Genomic DNA, 17,600 nt, shown 5'->3' with positions numbered 1-17,600 from the left:
TATTTACCATATGTAAGTTTTACACAATAACAGCTTTTTTAAACAAAAAAAATTATGTTCTAGTGTCTCCATATTCTGAGCCATATTTTTATTTATTTTTTGGGCGATTGTCTCAGGGCTCATTTTTTTTGCGGGATGAGGTGACGGTTAGATTGTTACTATTTTGGTGGGCAAACGCCTTTTTGATCGCTTGCTGTTGTACTTTTTGTGATGCAAGGTGACCAAAAAATGGCTTATTTAGCGCAGTTTTTATGGTGTTCATCTGAGGGGTTAGGTCATGTGATATGTTTATAGACCCGGTCGATATGGACGCGGCAATACCTAATATGTATACTTTCTTTTTTTCCCCTATTTTTAAAAAAAAATAAAAATAACTTTATTTGGGGGAAATGACGTTTTTGTTTATTTTTACTTGAAACTTTTAATTTTTTTGGGGGAAAACTTTATTTCTTCAACTTTTTTTTCACTTTATTTTTTGTCCCACTTTGGAACTTCAACTTTTGGGGGTCTAATCCTTTACAATGCATTCAAATACTTCTGTATTGGAATGCACTGGCTGTATGAGTAATACAGTGAGTATTACTCATACAGCTTCCTGCCTGTAAGATCCAGGGGGCTGCATATCACAGGCTCGTCACCGGAAGGCAGCGCAGATGCCTCAGGAAGGCATCGCGCTGCTTTCCATGCTATCGGGTCCCCCCTACAGCCCCACGGGGACCCGATGGCACCGCCTCCAGCTACCGCTGCCGCATGTAAAAGCCGCAAACCGCAGGTCTGGGGGTCGACACAGGGGGGTCACTGGACCCCGACACGGAGGGTCACTGGACCCCCCCCCCCGCGCATTTAGCCAAGGTGCCTGCTCAATGATTTGAGCAGGCACCTTGTTCTGATCACCTCCCGCCAGGCAGCGGTGATCGGAAATACACATGACGTACCAGTACGTCATGTGTCCTTAAGTACCGGGACAACATGCCGTACCGGTACGTCATGTGTCCGGAACAGGTTAACAGGGACCTTCATAGCGCCCGCCCCTTTAAAAGGGACTTTCACAGTGACCGCCCCTTTAACAGTGACTTTCACAGTAACCGCCCCTTTAACAGTGACTTATACAGTGCTGCCCCTTTAACAGGGACCTTCATAGCGCCCGCCCCTTTAATAACAGTACCTCCACAGTGACCACCTATTTAATAACAGTGACCTCCACAGTACCCGCCCCTTTAATAACAGTGACCTCCACAGTTCCCGCCCCTTTAAAAACATTGACCTCCACATTGCCCGCCCCTTTAAGCAGTAAAGAAAAATAGCTGGATTGTTATGGAAACCTGGAGTAAAACAGTGTTTATAGCAGTTGGGAATTGAAGAGAAAGACTTGCAGGCTTGTATTGGTTAATGTGGGAAATTTTGGGGGAATATCTCAGGAATGGTACGTCCTAGAGAGCGAATATCTCAGGAACGGTACATCCTAGAGAACTGAGACCCAGTCTCAAACCTTCCCGGACACCTGATGTACCTGTGTGCCAAATTTGGTGAAGATTGGTCCAGTCGTTTGGTCGCGCATAAAGAACGTCCCGACAGACGTCTAGACAGACAAACTCATTTTTATATATATAAGAGATAGGTCATCAGTATTAAAATCTCAGAAAACTCTTTTAACATTACAAAAGTTGACGCCTTCCTGCTTCATTATTGTATTGCTGTATATGGGTGCTCAGGATGGCCACAGAACTCACAGGTAAATTCCCTGGTGGGTCAATGCCCAGGGGGCCGCCCAAGCCTTCCTCTCTGCTGCTGCTGGCAGTTTACATAATGAGCTCTCAGCTGTGAGAACCAGGTACTCATGCAGCAGGCCAGCAATCACATGTGCCCTCCTGAATTCAACTGGTGGGGCCCGCATCTCACCTCCTAAGCCCCCTGCTCCATATGCTAAAAGGGTTGTCCCACGAAAAATATTCTACAGTTTTCAAATCAGCACCTGGATCTGAATTCTTTTTTAATCGCATGTAATTGAAAATTTAGCATAGCCACTGAGCTGTTCAATAAAATGAATCTGTATAGAGACACCTGCTGTTTGTTTTCTTTCTTATTTCTTTGTCCGTCTCACTGAAATGGCCGCACATGCTCAGTTTCATTCTTCAATTGCCTCCTGAGTAGGGAGAGCATGGACACAACTCCTGAGCTGCGATGGGGAGAGCATGGACATGCCCCCTTAGCTGCAGCAGAGAAGACACGCCCCCTGAGCTGTGATAGGGAGAGCATGGACACAACTCCTGAGCTGTGATGGGGAGAGCATGGACACGCCCCCTTAGCTGCAGCAGAGAAGACACGCCCCCTGAGCTGTGATACGGAGAGCATGAACACAACTCCTGAGCTGTGATGGGGAGAGCATGGACATGCCCCCTTAGCTGCAGCAGAGAAGACACGCCCCCTGAGCTGTGATAGGGAGAGCATGGACACAACTCCTGAGCTGTGATGGGGAGAGCATGGACATGCCCCCTTAGCTGCAGCAGAGAAGACACGCCCCCTGAGCTGTTAGCTTGATTTAAATCTAGCAGATCAATGAATGGGGAAATCTCTGGATCCATGTGAGGTACAGGGCTGGTTCTAGCTTTGTTAGAAAGAGTATTTTCATCTTTTACATCAAAGGGGTATTCTCATCTGAGACAATGCTGGCATATCGCTAGGATATACCCCAGGGGCGTAGCTATAGGGGGTGCAGATGTGGCAGTCGCTACCGGGCCCAGGAGCCTGACGGGGCCCAAAGACCCTTGTGCCACATAAGACACTGACATTATAGAAAGTGCATACTGGTCAAGTTACACCTCTGGCTGGAGGAAAGGGGTTAGGTTAAGAATTTGGCATGAAGGGGTGCCCTTTCAATGTTTGCCTCAGGCAGCAGGAAGCCTATGTGCTCCCCTGCCCGTTGCCAACAAGCACTGAGGGACGGGGGCCCAAGCTGAACTCTTACACCAGGGCCCATGAGCTTTTAGCTACGCCCTGATATACCCCCATTGTCTGACAGGTGTGGTCCACTGCTGGAACCCGCACCTATATTGAGAACGTAGCGGGCAAAGTGGTGGCTGGAAGACTCCGGTCCAGCCACCACCAAGTGCTCTTCTCAAAGAAGTGAATGGGAGCGCACCATGCATGACCAGCCACCTCTGCAATTCACTTCTATGGGCCCAACTGAAATAGCCAGTGCTCTGTATTTTCGGCGGCCCCACAGAAATGAATGGAGGGTGGCGACGCATGCACAGTGCGCCCTCCACACCTTTCGGGGCTCCGTTTAGGAGATAAAACAATGGGGACATATCCCCTATTGTCTGTGATGAGACAACCCCTTTCATCAGAGACAACTGGAGGAGGAGAACAGAAGATGGCCACCACAGAAGGACAGCTTTTCGGCAATATATGGTATATTGCACTGGTATAATATATACACTGTGATATATGACTCTGGTGGGACAGTATTTAGCGCTATGGTACTGATGACCCCGCCTACTTGTGTTTTGCCACGCGTTGCCACATCGGGCCACTGTTAGGTTTACGCGTTGCCACACCGGGCCACTGTTAGGTTTACGCGTTGCCACACCGGGCCACTGTTAGGTTTACGCGTTGCCACACCGGGCCACTGTTAGGTTTACGCGTTGCCACACCGGGCCACTGTTAGGTTTACGCGTTGCCACATCGGGCCACTGTTAGGTTTACGCGTTGCCACACCGGGCCACTGTTAGGTTTACGCGTTGCCACACCGGGCCACTGTTAGGTTTACGCGTTGCCACACCGGGCCACTGTTAGGTTTTTATTTTCCAGGACCACTTCAGGTTCCCAGTCCGCCCCTGTGACTGGACAGCTGCCAAAATAAAATTTCTGCGTGTATGCTGAAAATAAATACATATAATTATTCCCTGTATTTGCAACATTTCTCAATACTTGGCAGCTGGCCCATAATTGCACCTGCAGTAATAGGCACAAGAAACAAATCATCTAGGTACTTTCTCATACGGGTCAACAGTTGTCAGACTATCCCTTAAGTCTGCTGCGTATAATAGCACTGTATACAATACACTCTAAAGGCGGCGCGGCGGTAATTTGTTCACCTACCCTTAATCAGTTGAACTTTTTTTTTTTTTTTTTTAAACTCCTCCGCTGACTACAAAGGATGTTTATTTACAGACTGTCCCTATCTCCTGACGCTGGCAGACGCTCCCTTTAAAGGTTAGACCTCCCCTACTCTCTAGTATTACGAGGTTGGAAGTTTGCCGACTCTCCCTGGATTGTGGCCAATCAGGTACCCCCCTCGCGTGGTTGCTCCGCCTTTCGCTCAGATCCCAAGTTTCTCCTCCGAGAAAAAGCAGCGGAGACAGTGGGGGTAAGAGTGGGGTACAGCGGGGTGCTCAAGGCTCTGGCCAGTGGCGGGGAGGTGAACTGCTGGCTGCCCCTCTTATCTGAGGGGGTGAAATAAGTGGGCCTTCTGGGGTGTGGGATGGGGCTGGGGGGAGGGAGTGATGGCAGGAATGACGTGGTGAGGGCTGAAGGCTGGGAGAGGACCTAGTTGGTGGGTGCAGGTGTTTATTTGGGGTGACGGGAGTTGTCGCTGAGCGGTGACAGGTCGTAGGGTAGGTTTGGGGTCTGACTGTACACTGTTCGGCTGGTACTAGTACCCGGGTATCTGCTGCCCCATGTAAAAACCCCAGCAGTATCCTACGTGCCACCAGGGCAGCTGTGCGGGCACCTCCTGTGGCCCAGGTGCTCAGAGCCATTCAGAAGGCCTTTGCTGTGTAGGCCTATTAACTCCTCAACTTGACAAATGGTGCCAACATTGCCCAGTGACTGTGTGGCGGCTACAGCTTGGTGCCCATGTTTGCTTGTGGTTTATCAGCTACATGGTTATAGCCAACTGCCCATGATGCAAGTTAGGGTACATGTCCGCCAAATACAGATGCCGCCCTTGTCGCTTTTTTTTCCGGACTTTAAAGCGTCCATGGTCCTCGTTGTGCGGCCAAGTATAGGACAAGACGCACAGATCATCTGTGCGCTTTGTGCGTCCGCAAAAAGAGGCAGGCGGTACACGGACGGCGTCCGTATTTTGCAGATCCACAATTTGCAGACTGTGAAACGGACATGGTTGTGTGCATGAGGCCTAATGATAGAAACTAATACTAAAAACATGGCTGTGATAGGCTAGGGTGTCACTGTCATCATGGCCTAGATGCCAGGCTTTCTCCTGGCGCCCCCACCCCAGGCCTATCTGTGTATATTGACATGTCGTATTTCTTTCTGTACACAGAAGTATTTGTAATGGGAGCCTTGCCAGGAGCACAGCTGACTGTGAGATATTTGTAGAGGAAGTGCGGGGAATTTTAATTTTTCATGCAGAAAGTAATCTTCTGAACCTGGGACCTCCCTGGTCACCAGTTGTGGGCTTGTAGGAAACTGTGATGTTCCTACTGGCACTCCAAAAGGTGTGGTCTTCAAGCATTAATCAAAGCCTTAGGCTTCTTGCACACGACCGTATGGCTTTTTTTTTTTTTTTTTTTTTTTTTTTTTTCCCCCAGTATTTTGCAGTCCGCCAAAAAAAATACAGATGACGACCGTGTGCATTCAGTTTTTTGCGGAACGGAACAGCTGGCCCCTGATAGAACAGTCCTATCCTTGTCCGGTATGCGGACGACAATAATAGGACATGTTCTACCTTTTTTTTTTTTTTTTCAGAACCATGAAATGAATGGTTCCGTATATGGAACGCAAAAAAAAAACGGAACCGGGGAAAAACAAACTTTCGTGTGCAAGAGGCCTTAACCAGATCTTCTTGATCTCTGTAGGCTTACTATGATCTCTAGGATACCTGGCCTTCTGAGCTGCATGTTTTCTATGGTTATTGTGGCTTGTGTTAGGCTACTTTTACACTCGCGCCATGGACGGATCCGTTTAGATAATACGACCGTCTGCATCTGTTCAGAACGGATCCGTTTGTATTATCTTTAACATAGCCAAGACAGAGCTGTCTTTAACACCACTGAAAGTCAATGGAGGATGGATCTGTTTTCTATTGTGTCAGATTGTGTTATAGAAAACGGATCCGTCCCCATTGACTTACATTGTGTGTCAGGTGTCGCTGCAAGCAGCGTTTTGGTGTCCGCCTCCTGAGAGGAATGGAGACTGATCGGAGCCAAACTGATGTATTCTGAGCGGATCCTTTTCCATTTAGAATGCAAACTGATCAGTTTTGGACCGCTTGTGAGAGCCCGGAACGGATCCCACAAACAGAAAACCAAACCGCCAGTGTGAAGGTAGCCTTAACAAGCCCTGCACAGAAGTGCACTCCAAGGGCGACTTCTCTAGTGTCTGAGACTTGAATGTCTTCCATTGATTGAGCCTCGTGTCCAAAACAAACCTCCCTTTGTGCCAGATTGGAGCACTGACCCTGTGTACAGGCACACTTTGGGAAGTGTCCCCTCCCCTCCTCCTTGGAAACATCCAGTAGCTGGGGGGATTCCAGCTGCTGTATTAACCATTGAACGTCTACTTGTCTGGATCCATTTGTCTCACAGAACAATGACGAGTTGGCCTCGGGCAAGATATACCATGCTGGCTGTTTACAAGTATTCCTGGAAACAAGACCTTTCATGGGGAGGAGGCAGAGGGGCTTCTCAAATACTTCTCCGACTTCACACTCTTGTGACGTTTTTTTTAAGTCCCTTAATAAATGGGTAAAGCAAGAAGTGAGAACTCAAGCCAGGGTCCTCTGAGGAGTAAGTTCCTCGAGCTGGTTCACTTTGGCCTTATCTGGTTTCTACTTTGTACAGTGATTATTATGTTCTGGTTTATTGTTCTCCAGAACATATAGAAAGCTCTGCTTGGCCTCCTGCCCTGCCCTCTTCTATCATGCTCACTACTGTGGCACACACTCAGTTAATCCAGTCTATCTGCTTAGATAATTAAGAGCTAATGTCCATGGGGGAGGTGTACAGCCCCTCCCTCCATTAATTCTCCCCCCAAGGCCTCCCACCCTGTCTCCAGTTGGTGTATTTGTGTAATCTCTGAACACCCAGTGTGTGATCCCTCTTCTGTGCATCCACTTAGTGCCTGGATCTACTCTGCTGGTCAGTGGAGCCGTTAGGTGTATATGGCTTTTTGTTCTTTTATGTCTTTTTGGTGGTGGTGCGGAGTGAAGTATGACTTGATACATGTTGCTTGCTGCTCTATTTTGAGAAAGGGGGAGGATGTGGACTTGTTACCGAGGTGGACTTTTTCTGTTCTACCAGCTAGACCTTGTGCTTTGATAGTGACTAATATTTAACCTCTATTTGGCACAGGAGCTAGCGGTGACATAGAGCACATGCTGCAGGCATTTTACGCTGTAGAGTTATGTCACCTTTTTTGTAGGAAATGCATTGAGCCCACTCCTAACAGGATGGGGGAGGGGAGTTTGTTTTCCCCTTTAATTTCCTCCAGTTTTCGAGAACTCAGGCCTTTGTATTGATATTCCTTATGATGGGATCTTTTTGAGTTTCTAGAACAGTTTTTTGCCATGTGTGGGATTTTCTATGCATGTTTAATATTGGTATAAGGCCTCTTTCTCATGACCGTATGGCTTTTTCAGTATTTTGCAGTCTGTTTTTCACTGATCCGCTGTTCTGTTTTTCCGTAAGGCATATACAGTATACAGTAATTACATCGAAAAAATTGGGCTGGGCATAACATTTTAAATGGATGGTTCAGCAAAAATGGAACGGATACGGAAGACATACGGAGTACATTCCGTATGTGTTCCGTGGTTTTTGCCCACCCATTGACTTGAATGGAGCCACGGAATGTGATTTGCGGGCAATAATGGGACATGTTCTATCTTTCAACGGAAACGGAATGCATACGGAGTACATTTCGTTTTTTTTGTGGAACCATTGAAATGAATGGTTCCGTATACAGAACGCGAAAAACTGCCCGCAAACGGAAAAAAAGTAGTGTGAAAGAGGTCTAAGCACAATCATTTTACACGCCACAACTTTCCTTTTACTGTTTGGAAAGACTATACTGTCCAGTGAAACTGATAGAAGTGGTCTAAATTCAAAATGTTGCCTATTAAGATTAAAAGTTGTTTCACTAAAAGCTTCTAGAAGCCAAATAGAAAAACTGGTGGGGCCCCTTGTATTGCCTGGAGTGGCAGTGAGGTAGCAGCCGGTTAGTGGGACTTGCTCAGTTGTGGAGGGTATCGGGTTGCTTATCTCCCCAGTCATTCAGCGATCCTGATGATCTGGCAGATTTCAGTGTGTGTGGTCGCCATTATCCTGTACTGTCTTGTTCAGCATGTTTTTATATACTTTAATGTGTGTGGAGTTGCTCTTGCGTATAGTTTGTGCTTTCTATTCATTATCCTTTACCTTGCCACTTTGTCCTTGGATATTTAGTAAAGGGCTTGTTTCCCAGACATGATGGTGAAGTAGCAATTGGTTGGTCACAGCAGATCCAGCTTCTCCTAACCCTTTAAAATATGTCCATAGATCCCGAGCCACATAGGATGGAATGCCTGATGCTGGACACGTTACACCATGCATCCCCAGCACTCACATGGGCATGGTGCCACACCTGTCAAGTAGCCATATCTATGTTCTTTGATCCATCCCAAACACAACTTAGTGAAGTTATGCCATGTTACCAGAAAATGCAATATCCTTATTTTACCTGGGGTGATGTTTTGATTCTGTCCGGTGCCCTCACATTACTGTAGGGTCGCTTCACCTTTTATGCCTGTTCTGGCATAAATGCTGGTTGTTGGCCAGACCAAAAATCACTGCGTGCAAATGTATCTGTCTGGCCAAAAGCCGCCATTTATGTCAGATCATCATCCATTCCCATTATAGTCCAGGGGGACCAACGGCCAGGTCTGCCAATGCCGCATATGGTGCACCCCGGCAGGCTATTTTCATAACTCTACTGTGAACGTATCTTTAGCTTATTGTTGGCTTAACCTTCAGTTCTCGATAGGTTTGTCTGGCGGTCTATCTATTTTGCGTGAGGAGCTCCCAACTTTCCCTTGACCAGATGATGTCTGGTGTGAAAAGAATCGGCCAAAAAATATTCTCTCGCCTCCTGGGAGATAAACCACCGCCAGAGGTGTCTGGCATTGACTACACAAAGATGTTCTGATGAACCAAAGGTGTATGTGTATGGGGGGAGTCGGGAGAGAGTGAAGCTGTTGGCCGGACAACTATTAAATGTGTGTGGTGTCCATGTAGTCTTGTGTTATGGAGCCATAGGCGCTGACATATGATGCTTCTGAACTGCCATTTTATTTTTTTACAAAATCCACAAATTCCTACCTATCGAATCATAGGCATATGGAGGTACGGTAAAGCCCTGTACACTTCTGTATGTGTGGTATTACAACTTGGAAGGTAGGTCCAGCCACACAAGCGTGTGCCACAGGCATTTTGCAAGCAGTCATGTTTTCTAGTAATTTAATTTGTAGTCCGGACAAAAACTTTGTGGAGGTGCGAGTCCCAGTGTCTGCTGTGAATTGTGTGTGTGCACTCTGTGAACTGGCTTGTATAGTTATGTATGCTTTGTGTAACTGGTGATAGTGATGTAATACTTGTTCACATTATATCACCCTTTAACGTTGTGTGTTTTTTTTTTTTTCCCCTCCTCCACTGATAGAGTTCTTGCTGCAATCACATGGTTTGCCACCGATCTAACTTGACGCAACAGAGTCTTCGAACTGGCACATTATAAAGAAGGCATAGATCCATTGCCATGCAGAAAGGCCCAGTTTACCCAAGCTGAGACTGTATCGCCATCTTACTACTTGAACCTTTTCGCTGCTGGAACCTCACAGATCTTTGTTTGCTAGTTCTCAGTACATTCAGAAGGTGGAGGAGGCAGCACGTGGCCCGCCTCGCCCGCCTCACCGCGCAATGAAGCTGCAGGCGGTGATGGAGACGCTTCAGCGCCAGCAGCGGGCGCGGCTGCAGCAGGAACTGGAAGCAAGGCAGCTTCAGCAGGATTCGGTGGGTGCTCCACCAGATAGGGGTTATCCTACTAATGGTACTGAAGATGCTGAACCAGAGACCTTAAAAATGCAGCGGGCACAGGCAGCAGCTCTTGCCGCCATGAGGGCTGCAGCTGCTGGCCTAAGTCAACAGCCAAGTCCAGCAGCTTCAGATGAAGATGACGACGATGGGGACAGCATGGCATCAGAGGATGAAAGAGAGAGGGATAGGGAAAATGAGCAATACCAGGACATGGGCTCAGAGGAGGATGAACTGTGAGTGTGTATATATTACAGGATTCCTTTTTTTGCATTGTCCCTCTACACCCCATGCTTGTGTGGGAGGCTTTACAACTTTTATTTGCAATCAGTCTGTTTTTCGGCAGTTCCTTACTTTGTTTGCACACTTTACCTTCTGTCTAAGGGTCAGGGTTATTCATGTAATGCAGAATGGTTAACCAGGCAGAAATTTAACTGCAATAAATAGTCACTGGTAGAAAAAAAAAATCCTTTTATGCCAGTTAGCCATTTTTTAGATCTGTTTAGTACAGTTTTATGTTATAAAGAGGTTGTCTCGCTTTAGTAAATAGCATTTATTATGGAGAGAAAATTAATACAAGCCACTTTCTAATGTATTGTGATTGTCCATATTGTCTCTTGCTGGCTTGATTTCATTTTGTCATCACATTATACACTGCTTGTATCCATAGGTTATGACCACCAAGTAATCCAGCAGATACAAGGTGGACGAGGGCTGGTGCACATGCATGCCTATGCGCCCTCCCACCTTCCTGGCTCTTTTTCCTGTAGTGTGCAAGTATGGTCATATCCCCTAGAAACGAGCAGGGTATAATGTGGTTTTCCGATTCTTTAAGGCCTCTTGCACACGACCGTATGGCTTTTTCAGTATTTTGCAGTCTGCAAAAAAACGGATCCGCAAAAAAAACACGGATGACGTCTGTTTTTTGCGGAACAGCTGGCCCCTAATGGAACAGTACTATCGTTGTCCGTTATGCGGACAATAATAGGACATGTTCTATCTTTGAACGGAAATATGGAAACGGCAGGCATACCTTCCGTTTATTTATTTTCTCCCTTTGGATCCATTGGAATTAATGGTTCCGTATACAGAACACAAAAAAACGGAACGTAAACGGAATAAAAAAAAGTTTGTGTGCAAGAGGCCTAATACGATCAGTATCTGATTGTTGGGAGTGCGGCATTTTTGACGCTTTCCCTAGGTCATGTGATGTCACCTTCGTTGGTCACATGGCCTAGGCTCAGCCCCATTGAAGTGGGCTGAGCTGCTATACAATGTATGGCGCTGTGCTTGGGGAGCTGGGAGAGGGCCACAGCACTTACAGGATCATTGCTGTCTGCTCAAACAGCTGATCGGTGGGGGTCCCCAGGTGTTGGACCCCCACAATCAGGTACTCTAGTCTGAAAACCCTTTGAAGTGTTGATCCAATAAAAATGACTTTCCGTATCTAGTGTCTGTATATGTGAAGAGTGAATATCGTTATATATTTTTAAGGTGGCCATACATCTTAGATCACTAGTCTACAAGTGCACGCAAGGCTTATCCAAAAGTGCATGGGTTCGAGACCGCTGGCAGCATCTTATCTCCTGCAAGTACAAAGGATCAGCCCTCCTTTGCCCTGTCATCAGGGAAGAGTTGGGACATCTCTATCCAAATAACACAGGACAGTGAGCTGACAACAATTTTCTGTGCCACTTAAACAATCGAATCACCCAGCATTTTGCTCACTTTTTGGGTGAGCATTCATACGAATGTGTGTGCCCCCCGTATAAATGTGCCTTAAAGGGATTCTGTCATGAGATTTTACCCCTATAGCCTAAACATATGCTCATGTCCGGAGTAGTAAGAATAATCCTAAGCTGGCCTTGTTAAACTTCACTCTGGCTCTATTTGCCCAAAAATCAGTACTGGACGGCGAGGGGAGCGGCCGGGCACCCTGTATTAATGGACCTCCCCTTGGGCACCTTAAGTGAGTGAGGGACAGCTTATAAAAACCATTTTTATTTTATTTTTTATCAAATAGAGCCATAGTGAAGTTTAATAAGGCCAGTTTAGGATTATTCTTATTTCTCCGGACATGGGCATATGTTTAGGTTATAGGGGTAAAATCTCATGGACAGAATCCGTTTAAGTTGTTTTTTTTTTGGGTAGAGGAAATCATTACATACTAATCTAATTACCAAATGTAATTGCCTGTGTCGTACAGAGAAGTAGTAATGTGTGCTGTCCCTTGGATGACCTAGAGATACAGTGTGTGCCAGAAGCTGGCAGCAGGCCTACATAAGTTGGCAGTCAGTCGGGGTGGTTAGAAACCTCAGACAAACTGTTTTGAAGTGGCAGCATCTTTGTTCTTGCTAGCTGTGCCAAGTTATACATGGTTTATCTTATTGGATTAACTTTGACTGTAGTTTGCTTTGGTGGAAGTACCGTATATGATTATGTTTATACGGCTATATCTGTCTACTCCTCATGCAGGGTTGATGTAAGAGGGCAACTGTTGGAGTGATTCAAACCAAATGTTTTAACTTTGTTCACCTCCCTAGGAAGGGGAAATGGGATGAAGATGATTTTGAGGAGGAAGATGATTATGATGATATGGAGGAGGGACTTGACGTGGGTGAAACTGGCAGGCCGGTTAAAGGGGCAAGCTTGCCACCTAAGCACCCTGCTCAACAGACCTTACCATCTCGCCCATCCGGTGGAGTAGAACGTCCAGGACTGCCACAAAATGCACATCCTCCAGTTCAGGACCATGGGGATTGGACGTATGAAGAGCAGTTCAAACAGGTGTGTAAAGCAATAAAAAAGTGTTTCAAAATAATCAATAAAAAATGTACCATAATTTGCATTTTGGGTACTGTGGAGGAGAGAGAAATTTGAGGCTTGAGAGCCTGTTTTTTTTTTTGTCTGTGCTCTCAGCTTTACAACCATTGTAAATGACTGCTGAGCTATATATTTTGGTCTTACGCTGGGTTCACACCTGAGCGTTCTGAAAGGAGAGCTCTGTATGCGCGATTGTACCGGCGTTTGCAATCGCGCATACAGAGACAAGCGAACACCCATTGTCGCGCGTTCCCGAAAGTCTATGTACGGGAACGCGCGACAAGACGCCCCAAAGAAGCTCATGTACTTCTTGGGGCGTCGGGCGTTTTACAGCGCGATCGTACGCGCTGTAAAACGCCCAGGTGAGAACCATTCCCATAGGGAATCATTGGTTTCTCCTTGTTGAGCGTTTTACAGCGCGTAGGTGTGAACCCAGCCTTACTGGAATGTGACCATGGATGGGTTGGCCACTTCTCCACTGGGTACCCATGTTCTGGGATAATTTGGCTTCAGTGGTCAGACTGTTAAGTATTTGGCAATTAATTTTGTTGTGCAGATTGCCATTGCTAACATTCAGATGATGCATACAGCAACACAAATGCCTAAAGAGTAATACGTTACTGTATATAACCTTTGATTTTGTTGTGGACATTTTTGTTACTCCTGGTAAATTTAGATATTTATGACCTATCCAGGTCAGACACTCGGCACTCCCACCCATCTGCTCTTTTCGGCTGGCTCTGGAAACTAAACAGTAGCTGGTCAGAAGCAGTAGAGCACTTGAATGGGTGCTGGGCTGCCGTACACTGGCATGGCCACTACACACTTGGTGGAGACTCCTGTTTAGTGGACCTCCACCGATATGGTATTAATGATCTGCATCATAAGTGACAGATGCCATGACAAAAACCCAATGGACCCATTTTAAGTTTTGGTGTCTGTTGGTTTTCATCATAGGACAAATCCAGCATTCTGCAACTTTAATATTTTTGCTCCTGTGATTAAGCAGAAAAACAAAAAATGTAACTGGGGTGCTCCGATCCTAATGTTTTACTTGTTTCACTGCATTGAACTCTCTCCTTATAGTGTACCTGTCACCTGTCTTTGGGATATAATCTTTGAGTTTGTTATATTCACTTGCGGACCTTCAGTTAAATCTTTTTAGAGTTTATCATGATTTACTTTTACTTTGATTTTCTATTGCATTTGTCTAAAGGGTCAGCTCAAGTCTAAGGCCCTTTTCAGACAAGCGAGTTCCATGCTCTGGACTTGCAGCATGAGTATGCAGCAGCACCTGTCCTGACCTCCCAGTACTGACTGGGTCGCAGCGCATTATATTGATTTATGATGTAACCTAGGGTTGTTTTGGGTATTGAACTTTCAATACCCAATCGATACGTTTAGCCCGGTATCGATACCGGGATTTGTCTTTTATCTATACTAGGCTGTGCTACTGCATTGAAGTGAAGTTTAACAAGGCCAGCTTAGGATTATTCTTACTACTCCGGACAGCCCAGTATCAGAGAATATGGATCGCACTGCTCTCAGCGTTCGCCATGTTCCCTCAGTAGCATGGAGAGAAGGAAGCAGTCATACCCCCTCCCCCCCCCCCGTGCTGCTGCTGCCGCTTCCTCGAATGAGAGCGCAGAGGGGCGGAGGAGTAGAGGGGCTGTGGCTACTGTGCCACCAATGATGACTAACGTTTAATACATTACAAATGCGGGCGGTGGCAGAAACGCATTGCCGGCACCCTGCCTCTGACAGGGCGATGCAATTAACCCCTCAGTTGCCGCACCTGAGGGGTTAACTGCCGCTGTTTGCAGCGCTCTGTCAGAGGTCGGGTGCCGGCAATGTGTTTCTGCCGCCGCCTGCATTTGTATATTAATCGTTAATTATCATTGGTGACGCAGTGCGCCTTCCCCGTCCCCAGTATTAAAATCATTTTGTTTCAGTGGCCCCAGGGTCCCCTCTTCCCTCCTCCTCATTGGTGGGGCAGTGGCAGCTACTGATCGGAGCCCCAGCAGTGTAATTGCGGAGCTTCAATCGGTTTCCATGGCAGCCAGGACGCTACTGAAGCACTGGCTGCCATGGTAATCTCCCTGCTGCTGCGTGTACTATGCACAGGGCAGCAGAGACGGTGTAAGATCCTATTCACCCTAATAGAGTTCTATCAGAGTCCATTCAAACGTCCGTGTGTGTTTTGCGGATCCGCGAAACACTGACAGCGGCAATATGTGTTCCGCATTTTTCGGACCGCACATCGCCGACGCTCTTAGAAAATGCCTTTTCTTGTCCGCAATTGCGGACAAGAATAGGACCTGTTCTATATAAAAAAAAAAAATTTTTTTTTTTTTATTTATATTTTTTTGCGGATCCTTAAATACGGATGCGGACACCACATTGAAAATGAATGGGTCTGCACCTGTTCTCCAAAATTGCGGAAAGGATACGGACCCATTTTGCGAACTTGTATATGGTCCCTTAGGGTGAATAGGACAAGGGATTAAAAGATCCCAGGTTCTAGCCCCTAAGGTGGGGAAATGGTTATTAAATAAACTGTAATATAAATAAAAATCACCCTCTTTCCCAATTTTACATATAAAATATATGAACAATAAATAAAATATTTCATATCGCCATGTCCGAAAAGTCCAAACTATTATAATATAAAAAATATCGCCAATGCTGTGAACGCCGTAAAGGGGGGAAAAAAAAAGCGTGATTTATTTTTCCCCCCCCCCCCCCCCCCCCCAAAAAAAAATAGGATAGGACTGTTCGATTATGGGCCAGACGTTTCATAAAATGCGGAATGCACGCAGCTTTTGGTTTCGGTACTATAAAAAAAAATTATCTTTGTCGTATAGAAACAACCCTATGTAACCCTTACAGTTCTGTAATGACCTATTGCTGTCAGTGTTATCCATATATTGCAGAACTCTAAGGCCCCTTTCACACAATCGTGACTGATTAGGTCCGGATGCGTTCAGTGAAACTCGCACTATTTTGCAAGCAAGTTCAGTCAGTTTTGTCTGCGATTGCATTCAGGTGTTCAGTTTTTTCCGCGCGGGTGCAATGCGTTTTGATGCGTTTTTCATGCGCATGATAAAAAACTGAAGGTTTACAAACAACATCTCTTAGCAACCATCGGTGAAAAACGCATCGCACCCGCACTTGCTTGCGGATGCAATGCGTTTTTCACGCAGCCCCATTCACTTCTATGGGACCAGGGCTGCGTGAAAAAACGCAGAATATAGAACATGCTGCGATTGTCACTCAACGCAGAACTGATGTGTGAAAAACAACACTCATGTGCACAGCCCCATTGAAATGAATGGGTCAGGATTCAGTGCGGGTGCTATGCGTTCACGTCACGCATTGCACCTGCGTGGAAAACTCGCTCGTGTGAAAGGGGCCTTAGGGTTATTACATAGCATCCTAAATCAATATAATGCTATGTGACCCGTCAGGACGAGAGCTGCTGCATACTCGCGCTTCATGTTCGGAGCATGGAACTTGCTCTTCTGAAAGGGGCCTAAAGGCTCCAGGTACAGAGATGACCCTTCAGATTAAGCATTATGTCTTAGGTGACATTATTGACCAGTCATCCTTTTTTAAACTGAGTCTGTCACCTCAGACAGCATCTATAAACTACCCTAATGGATGTGTGTTGTACAAACTCAGATCAGTAATTCTCACTGTAGTACTCGTCAACTGTATGTATCACACGTCCATTTTGCTGGCACACCGAAAGTGACGGTGGTGGGTGTAAAGATAAAAATCACTGATCTGAGCTCAGCATCCTGAACACTATTCCTATGAATACAAAAAATATATAAAGATGGCTGGAACCCATGCTTGATGCAATAAAAGCAGTCTTTATTGAAGTATGATTAAACGTCCATCTTTAAATCACGTTCCTGTGTTCTACACCTTCAGTTATAAAGGATAATCAGTGCACTTATTGAATGGCGCTAAACGGTTTGTGGACACCTGCCATTTTTTTCCATCAGCATCTGTCCAGATACCGCACTGGGAAAATGCACTGTGTGAACAGGGCCTGAGCTGCGCGTACGCCACGTGACTGAATGTGACATCACTTGGCCTAGGGGAAGCGGAGAGAAGGCCGTGGCGCTACTGAGAGCACCGCTGCCTCCTCAAACAGCTGATCGGCAGGGGTCCTGAGTGTTGGACCTCCACCAATCAGATACTGATGACCTATTGAGAGTATAGATTATCGGTATTAATCTCAGAAAACCCCTTTAATCCAGCCTCTCTTTGTAACCTTATTGGTAGCAGTGTGGGGGTCATATAAAACCTTTGGGGCACATTTAACATTACTGCTTTTTATTGCTAATGTCTGACATAGCAGCTCCAGTTACACAGAGAATACAGCCCATAGAGAGGTTGTACATCACTGTACAGCCATATTGCAGAGCTGATCTGGCTCTATGCACAGCCTTTATTGAGAACTGTTTTATAGTTCACTGAGGAAATCGGGGATGGTAAAATGTCCCTGTCTTCTCTGTGGGGGAGACCTGTGGTCACTGACGGTGGCCGACCTGCTCCCACAGCTGCAGTCTTTGCAAGGACCCTTTACAACTCCTGTACAGAGATGTGCAGACCACCCAGATGTATGTAGTCAGTGGGTGTTAAGTAAGCAAAGTCAACAAGTAAGTGGTATAAACTTGGGCTAGACATTGTATAGGTGCACCAGATTTATCGGCCAGTTTCGGCCACTGATAAGTCTGT

General features: G+C 46.2%; 1 protein-coding gene across 1 annotated transcript in view; it reads left to right on the top strand.

Moving 5' to 3' along the window:
* The first annotated feature begins 9,914 nt into the window (after positions 1-9,914).
* ARID3A (AT-rich interaction domain 3A) overlaps positions 9,915-17,600 on the top strand; it is a 51,899-nt gene continuing 44,213 nt past the window's right edge. Inside the window, exons 1-2 of the mRNA XM_044284277.1 lie at positions 9,915-10,264; positions 12,572-12,815. Coding sequence (XP_044140212.1) covers positions 9,915-10,264; positions 12,572-12,815 — 594 coding nt within the window. The remainder of the gene's footprint in view (positions 10,265-12,571; positions 12,816-17,600) is intronic.

Source organism: Bufo gargarizans, chromosome 1 (genome assembly GCF_014858855.1).
Source record: "Bufo gargarizans isolate SCDJY-AF-19 chromosome 1, ASM1485885v1, whole genome shotgun sequence".
Lineage (NCBI taxonomy): Eukaryota > Metazoa > Chordata > Amphibia > Anura > Bufonidae > Bufo > Bufo gargarizans.
Note: the sequence above shows the minus strand (reverse complement) of the source record. Positions and strands in the feature narration are given on the sequence as shown.